The sequence below is a fragment of the Callithrix jacchus genome, chromosome 13 (assembly GCF_049354715.1).
Source record: "Callithrix jacchus isolate 240 chromosome 13, calJac240_pri, whole genome shotgun sequence".
Taxonomy (NCBI): domain Eukaryota; kingdom Metazoa; phylum Chordata; class Mammalia; order Primates; family Cebidae; genus Callithrix; species Callithrix jacchus.
The window spans coordinates 3,122,542-3,131,729 of record NC_133514.1 but is presented as its reverse complement, the minus strand read 5'-3'; the positions used below and the strand labels follow the sequence as shown (position 1 = coordinate 3,131,729).

General features: G+C 38.2%; 1 protein-coding gene across 1 annotated transcript; it reads left to right on the top strand.

Annotated features, from left to right (window-relative positions):
* Positions 1-7,918: 7,918 nt before the first annotated feature.
* On the top strand, positions 7,919-8,399 carry LOC128931270 (histone H3.1-like). The gene has a single exon (XM_078346889.1). It carries the CDS (start codon positions 7,945-7,947, stop codon positions 8,350-8,352), a length of 408 nt encoding a protein of 135 aa, XP_078203015.1. The 5' UTR covers positions 7,919-7,944; the 3' UTR covers positions 8,353-8,399.
* Positions 8,400-9,188: the final 789 nt, after the last annotated feature.

Sequence of the window (9,188 nt, the reverse complement as noted above, 5' to 3'; positions counted from 1 at the left end):
GGGAGGGGAAGGAGGGCTGAAAAGTGAAGCAGGAACAGCTATTTCTATAGTGCCCTTGACCCTGCCTTTCTCTGTTCTTCACTCTGGCTGAAATTGACCACCCTGAGTGCGTTCAGATAATGATAAATTATCTCTGTCACACTGTGTGTGTGTGTGTGTGTGTGTGTGTGTGTGTGTGTGTGTGTGTGTTGGGCTATGTACAAAAGAGGCAGCTTCTGTGAATAAATGAAGCCTTGTTATTAAGAAATTTGTTGTAAATGGCAAGATGCATTGGTGCTTGGTCCTTAGTACTCCCTGAGGCCACATTTCCCTGAAGTGGCTTGTATTTGCCACTGACACTACTAGCAGCAGGATGGAGGGGAGGAAGGGAGACACCAGGTGTTGCAATGCTTAGCGCCTGCTTTCAGCTCTGCTGCAAACTAAAACACTGACTGACTTTGGTTAACCCCCTAACCTCTTTGAGCCTCAGTTTTTTCATCTGAAATAATCAACGATGGTTTGAATTTCTTCAGAATATGACATTCAGTTATCTCTCTCTCCATTGTGGAAGCACTGGGAGCTATTGTTCTCCTGTGTCTGGTGGCCGTTATGACTTCTGCATTATCAAGGGGCCCTCTATAACCTAAATAACCCCCCAAAGAAATTAAGTTTGTAATCATTTCTGCCTGGTAAGCGAAATGACAAGAGAAAAGAGCTAGTTGTTAATAGCCCTGTGAATGGCAAATTAATGGGATCTGTGCAAACCCTTGCTTATATAGCCATAATTTGCCTTTCGTTTTCCTTTGCAACTCAGAAGAAAGTGAATAATTTTCAAAGAGCCTCTCATTGAACATATTTTTAAAAAACATGTCATTGGCAAAAGGGGCACTTTGTTGCTTGATTGCCATATATCTCTGAGTATGTGGAACAGTTATTTTTAGCTGGGGGTAATTAGCTGAGAAGAGAGCTGCAGAATCTTGGAGGCAGAAAAATCTTTGTATGTCGTATGTTGGCATGGAGAAAGCAAAGCGAAAGGGCAGAGTATAAAAGGTCGTTAAATTACTAGATAAGGGGTCAGCTGCATTTCCTCTGGCTGCTCAGAGGTGAGGCCCTAAAGCAATGGAGACAACATTGTGGGTGGGAATGTGTTTGCAGGGTCTAATTAGTTTACCCAAGAAAAGCGAAAAAGAGAAAGGGCTAAACATATGTAGATTGTAAAATTCATGGCTTCATTTGCTTTTCTTTGCCTTTGAAACCTTTTTGAAACCTTATAGTAGAACAATGTATAATCCTTGAAGCCTTTTTGCTACCACTCTTGTCAGCTTGTCTAAGGCCACCGTAGCTTATCAGCTACTGGGGAAAGTTGTTTAAACTCTCCAAGCCTCCTTTTTTCCCACTGGTTCACTTAGGGGCACTAAATCCTGAATTTTCTGCCTGAGTTATTGTATTCCAGACTCCATAATTGTTTGCATATGTGCTCTATAAGATGCGTCACCTAGCACACATTGTGGGCAGCCTCAGGTGTAGAAGTTAGGACATCTTTGTGCCTGGATTTGGCTGTTACTAACAAGATGGAATGGGGAGGAAGGGCAGAGAAGACCACTGTAGAATTTTTCTGGATTCTTTTGGTTTCTCCAGAAAATGACACTGTTCTTATATTTGAAGATGACTATCTGCCTAGGCATATGGAAATTCTAAGGTTGACACCGCTTTGCATTGATTCTAGGGCAGGGTTTCAGGATTGCAGGAGCAGCAGCAATATTTTACATTATAGATTTCAGTCAATAGGCTGGTCATGGCCTCCTCAGTGTGCAAGAATCTTCTTACTGATGGTGGGGATCAGTGGGCTTGACTCACAGTTTTTATCTCTTAGGCTGAGCAGGCCCATGGGGGCAATGGTAAAAATTTAATGGGAACATACATCAGAAGTAATAAGAAATCCATCTTTTTAAAGCCTTCATAGAAGATTTCCTGAAGATTTATAAAAGGCACTTCATTGATCAAATGACTCTCATGTTTCCGTCTCACTGAAAGAAATTCAGGTCACCAGCCCACTTAAAATCGTTGTGTTCCCCTTTTGCAGTAACCTCTGCTCATATAATTTCTTTATGGCATATTATATACTATTAACTTAATATCCTGATTAGTGGAGCTAGCAAACACTCAGTATCACTATAAACTGCAGTATCATAACTGACTTCCTTTAAAAATCATCTAATGTTTCTTTAAAATCACTGGTGCTTTTTAAAAGTAGTTCATATTTAGAAATATGAACATTTTATAATGCTGGAAAATTATTTGAATTCCTTTTTATTTAAAACCTATAGCTTTTAATTTAATCTAGCTTTCACAAAGATTTCATTTTCCCACTATAGAAAAATTGAGTTTAGAGATAAAGGTAGTCACTCATAGCTCCATCCACAAGTCAACAACTCTTAATATCATTATTTTTGTTCTTGTTCTCAGTATTTTTGCTGAATCTATGTTTTATATAGTTTCATCATATGTCAGAAAAAAACTGTATAAATATGAGTTTTAAAATAATACATTTTTATTGTCATAAATGAAATACACATTTAATATGGTATAATTAGGACATATAGAGAAATAAAACAAAGAAAATTAAAGTCATTTAAAATCTTACCAAATCTAATAACCATAAACCTTTCGATGTATTTTCTCAGAATACTTTTTCCTATGCCTTTTATATTTTTCTTTATTATCAAGTACTTAAAGCTTATAGAAAAGACAGAAAGTAATATAAGAAGCAATGGAAAAATTTAAAATACGGGTATCTTTCTGCATGTGTTTCAGATTGTTTAGTTTTTGTTGTCCTTTGCCCTCCCCACGTGTCCCTTTATTTTCCTGGCAAAACAAAGCATTACAGATATAGTTGCAGCTTCCTGTACTCAATTTTATTTTTCTAAAACTTATTGATATTGAAATGTCTACCTCTGGTCTACTTACTTTCCCTGCCCAATAATACTTTACCATATGGAAATACCACGATGTACAATTACATGCATAGTGCCATATACATTTGTTTACAGGTTTCTTGGGAAGAATCTCTCTTACTGTGTTCCCAGAAGAGGGATTGGTAAATTGTAGGGGAGGCTTGTCTTCATTTTTACTATGAATTTCCAATTGTTTAAAGTAGTTGTAACAATTTGTATTCCCACAGGAAATGTGGGGAAACTTGTTTTGTGTTTGGCTTCACTTGATATTCCTAGGCTTTTACTTTTTGTTTGTCAATCTTATGAATGTAAAATGGTATGTTTTAATTTATATTGTGCGCAGACTTTATTATTCGGGACACATGTAACCTTTCTCATGCACCACTGTCATGGATTTGTTTTCAATTTAACTCATTTATTAAGCACGGAAAATTGTGAGGTTTCTCAAAGATGGCGATGAGAACTGCTGATGGATTTGCTGCATTAGATCCACCCTCTCCAGCTCTGGCCCTCTAGTGTCAGTATTTCTGCCTTCCATTTATACTGCTTCCTCTTTTCAGGTTCTGGGAACATTCTGGCTGTAGAAATCAGTTGCAGTAATTGGAAGGACTTTTATTAAAGTGACTTACTTGTCTTCTTACCTAGTAATTATGCAGACTGTAAAATATATTTATGAAAAAATTCAAGTTATATACCAAACCAGACACTACCAAAGCATATACAAAGTTCATGATCCCTTTTATTTTTCTCTTCTTCCTCTTCCAATATATAACCACTTGTAGAGAGCCCCTACTATTTCCTTTGTATTTATGTTTATGTCCAAATGAAATAGATATTCTCTAACACATCTCCTTGGATCCATGAGAAGAAGGTGAATGTAATTTTTAAAAATGAATATGATATCTCTACATTAGCACAATATTGCATTATACGGAAATAAGAGAAAGAATCTAACTCTTCCATGGACATTTAGGTTGCTTGTAGTTTTCTATTATTTTAAACAGTGTTGTGGAAAACATTCTTGTAAATGTCTTTGGACATCGATGTGAAAATTGTCTTAGGAGATATTTGTAGAAATGCTATTTACATGGTCTTTTTTGCCTACTTTATTCATTTTTATTTAGAACATTTTATAGAACTTTAGGAATTGGTGACTTCTAAGGAGGTGTAAAACACAGTACCGGGCCAGGCATGGTGGCTCACGCCTGTAATCCCAGCACTTCGGGAGGCCGAGGCAGGTGGATCACGAGGTCAAGAGATCGAGACCATCCTGGTCAACATGGTGAAACCCCATCTCTACTAAAGATACAAAAAATTAGCTGGGCATGGTGGTGCGTTCCTGTAGTCCCAGCTACTTGGGAGGCTGAGGCACGAGAATTGCCTGAACCCAGAAGGCGGAGCTTGCAGTGAGCCGAGATCACGCCATTGCACTTCAGCCTGGTTGGCATGAGCGAAACTCCATCTCAAAAAAAAACACAACACAGTACCTGGATTCTCTGAGCTTTATGTTCTGTTTGAAGCAGGGGAAGTGACAGTAACTACCTGTTAGGGTGATTTTGAGGATTAAATGAGATACTGTGTACAAAGTTTATAGCATGGGTTTTGGATCACAGCAGAGACTAGAAAGTTCAGTTTTGCCTCCTCTCAGTTGGCCCCAAACCCAAATATACTTTTAAATATTTTTTCAGCACAGATTTTAAAGTTTGATAGAAATAGAATTATATTGTGATCACTCCATATGTAAGGTTTCTTTTAGTCAAGAAAATGTTTTTGATATTCAGCCATGTTGTTGCACATGTCAATAGTTCTTTCCTTTTTTATCCTCCTATCTCAGGTCTTAGAAAAGGAATACTGCAAAAAAAATGAAACAATATTTCCACTTGTATTCGGTTTTGGTCTACAGTTGACATTGTTCTCAAGTATCACTAACAGGTTCCCATGGAGAGAAAAATTTATTTTCTGTTCACAACATAACAGGAATTATAACAGATGCAGAAGGCCTACTAGCCCTGTGTGAAAATCATCATGTTGCCTATATTTCTAAAAAGTTAAACTCAGGTGTAGGGGCAGCTGTCAGTCTTTGTTTCCTCACTATCAATCCCACCACTTTTATTTTTTCATTTGGGGAAAAATAATAATGACTGTAAGAACAATGAAAAAATAATAAAAGGACAGTAAAAAGGTTGAATGCACTGGCTGTGGCAGGGAGCAATCAGAAATGGTTTGCTATTTCCCTTCACTTTATCAAAGTTGCTACATGGTCTCATTCTTACCCACCTGTTGGGTAGAATCTTTGATATTTTCTATTTCACTGAGCAATTTAAGATATTAAGAAATTCTGTCTAGTTCAAAACAGGAGCAGAAAACCAAGCACCACACTTTCTCACTCATAATTGGGAGTCGAACAGTGAGAACACATGGACACAGGGAGGGAACAACACACATTGGGGCCAGTTGGGGGTCGGGGAAGGGTGAGATGGGGAGACCATTAGGACAAATAGCTAGTGCATGTGAAGCTTAAAACCTAGATGAACGGTTGATAGGTGCAGCAAAGCACCATGGTACACATATACCTATATAATAAACCTACACATTCTGCACCTGTATCCTGGAACTTCAGAAAAATCCTGTTTAGTTTAATTTCCAAACTCAAAAATCTCATTCAGCTGAAAACTTAACCCTTTTTTACATATTTTAACACATAAAATAATCAACAATGAAAACAGGTAGAGGTTGAGCATCTCTGATCCATAAACCTTAAAATCCAAAATATTCCAAGATCTGAAATTCATCCACATCGATGGCTGAGATAGCGATATGTGTGCTTTCTGGTGGTTCAATGTATACAAACTTTGATTCGTGCACAAAATTGCTAAAAATATGTAAAATTTTATTTGCGTTATGTGTATGAGGTGTACATAAACATAGGTGAATTTTGTGTTTAGACTTCAGTTATATCTTTAAGAGATCTCTTTATGTATATGTAAATGTTCCAAAATATGAAAAAAATTTAAAATCCAAAACACTTCTAGTCCCAAGGAATTCAGATAAGGAATATTCAACCACTACATCTAATAAGTCATGGATACTTTAAAATGAAATTTTAAAAGTATTTAAAGAGTCCAAAAGACATCAGGAGAAAAGGGACAGGACAAAAAGTGGGGAAGGGGATGCAAACAAAAACAAACAAAATAATGAAACAAACCATTAAATTGTAAGCTTGAATCCAATTACATCATTCAACCACTAATAAATCTATATTTAATAACGTTAAATGTTAATGAATCATACCACATACTCCAATTCAAGTGCAGAGATTGCCAGAATTGATTTAAAAAACCCACAAGACCCAGTGCTGTATATGAAATACACACTTTGAATAGAAAAAAAAAGACAAATATATGTAGGTCTAAATAAGTGCATTTGATTTTTTTTAGACAGTGTCCTACTCTTTCTCCCAGGCTGGAGTACAGTGGTGCAATCTCTGCTCACTGTAAACTCCGCCTCCTGGGTTCGAGCAATTCTCCTGCCTCAGCCTTTTGAGTAGCCGGGAATACAGAAACCTGCCACCACGCCTAGCTAAATGTGGGGGTATTTTTAAGAAAGCTGGGGTTTCACTGCATTGGATAGGCTTGTCCTAAACTTTTGACCTCAAGTGATCTACCTGCCTCAGCCTCCCAAAGTGCTGGGATTGCAGGTGTGAGCCACTGTACCTGACCCTAAATGAGTACATTTAAAATGATATACTATGCAAACAGTCAGTAATGGAAGTGTGAAGAAGCTATATTAATACCAAATAAAATATGCTTAAGTCAAAACAGTATTTCCAAAGATAAAGAGGGATAGTTCATGATTACAGAAGAGTCATTTCATCAAAAAAATGGATTAAAAATAATTTGTGCGTCAATTTGCACAAAACAAAATTGAACTAAAGGAATAAACAAACAATCCACAATTTTGATTGGTGATTTTAATACCCATCTCCCAAGCAATTGATAGATAAACTAGACAAAATCTTAGTCAAGATGCAGATGACCTGAACAACACTCTCCACCATCTTAAACAAACCAATGGAAGACGACACCCAATAACCACAGAATACTGTATGTTTCAAGTACATGTAGTGTTCACTAGGATAGGTCACATGCTAGGTCGTAAAACAAGACTGAATAGATTAAATCAAATTGAATTCATGCAGTGTATGTTACCTGACCACAATAGGATTAAAACAGAAATTAACAATAAGAGAACTAGGAAAGCTCCAAGTACTTGGAGATTAAATATAATACACAAGCCCAAGAAGAAATCAAAAGGTAGAATATAAAATATTTTATTCTAAGGGATAATCAAAATACAACATGCCAACACTTATGAATTACAGCTATGGGAGTTCCCAGAGGGAAGTATAGCCGTACATGCTTATACTGCAATAGAAGAAAAAGAGAAAGGTCTAAAATCAATGACGTAAATGTTCACCTAAAGAAGATTGAAAACACACACACACACACACACACAGAGCAAAGAAAACTCCAACGAAGTAGTAAGAAGGAAACAATAAAGGTAAAAGTGCAGAGATAAACCAAATTGAAGACAGACAAAATAATAGAGAAAACTAACAAAGCAAAGAAGCTGGTTGTTTTAAAATATCAACATTAATAAACCTTAAGCTACTCTGATCATGAAAAAGAGAGGAAACACAAATGGTCAGTATCAATATCAGAAGTGAAAGCGAAGTGAAACTATCACTACAGATCCTGCAGACGTGAAAAGGATAATAACAGACTATCATAAACAACGTCATGGTGACAAATTCTGCAACTTAGATGAAATGAACAAAGTATCTGAAAAATACAACAAAAACTAACACAAATTTTGCAGAAAATGTGTCTGGGAAAATTAAAAGATACATTAAACAAAAGAATATGCAAGCCACAGCCTGACAGAAAATGGTCATAAATCTATTTTCAGTAAAGAGCCTGATTTAGGGCTTTGTTTTTTCAGTTAGTTCACAATGGCACGTACTAAGCAGACTGCACGTAAGTCCACTGGGGGGAAAGCGCCGCGGAAGCAGCTGGCTACTAAGGCAGCTCGGAAAAGCGCTCCAGCCGGCGGCGTGAAGAAGCCGCACCGCTACCGGCCCGGCATCGTGGCCCTGCGCGAGATTCGCCGCTACCAGAAGTCAACCGAGCTGCTGATCCGAAAGTTGCCTTTCCAACGACTGGTGCGAGAAATTGCTCAGGACTTCAAGACTGACCTGCGCTTTCAAAGCTCCGTGGTGATGGCCCTGCAGGAGGCGTGCGAGCCCTACTTGGTGGGGCTCTTTGAGGACACCAACCTGTGCGCCATCCACGCTAAGCGGGTGACTATCATGCCCAAGGACATTCAGCTCGCTCGCCGCATTCATGGGGAGAGAGCGTAAAGCTTTCTGGGCAGTAATTAAATCCAACTCACAAAGGCTCTTTTAAGAGCTGCCCACTTTTATTCGAAAATAGCTGTGATTAACTGATCTAATTCTGTGAAAGTTAATGTTGATTGCGGTACTTACATACTCATTCGATTGTCCAAAGTTGATGGCTAGCTTACTATATCGCCTGTTTTCTCTCGGACTTGCGAGATTGTAAGCATGTTTCTTTTCATTAACTGGGTGTTGGGGGTTTGCTGCTTGGAGTTGGTAGTGGAATAGGACACATGGGTTCATTTTATAGAAGGCTTGGGTTTCGAACTTCAGTCACGTTATCTGTGTACACCCATCATAGAAGGGATTTCTTGAAACTGTATTTGTAGTTAATCCCTTTGGGCCCTTGTAGTGTTCGCGCCAAGGGCTCGAGGCAGCTAGTTGACTCACCCCAGTTTGGCTGCTGGACCTGTCTGCATTTCCCCACCTCGAGGGCTGTCGAGTGAGACAAAGGGCCGTGAGCTGACTCACTAAAAGCAACAACAGAATGCAAAGCAAAGGCCTGCAGTTTATGAGGACATTGTGCTGTCTGCTTCCATGTCCCCATCAGTCTCTGTGTAAGCCATAAACTTACTGCAATTGAGATGCCTGAGAGGAGCAGAGACCTCTGCCCATATTTTCCCTGGAGCCAAGCCTTTGTTTTAGCTCCTGGTGAAAAACAGGTTTAACCAGCCACCTTAAGGGGTCCATTGTATCTTTGAAATGTAAAATCTTTGAAATGTAAACTACTATCACAAGCCCGCTTAAACTGCTTTCTGAGCGGATATCACAAGCCCCTGATAACTATTTTTTTATGGAGT

Bases quoted from the DNA above. Each gene is read 5' to 3' on its own strand.
- LOC128931270 (XM_078346889.1), top strand. From the start codon at position 7,945: ATGGCACGTACTAAGCAGACTGCACGTAAGTCCACTGGGGGGAAAGCG.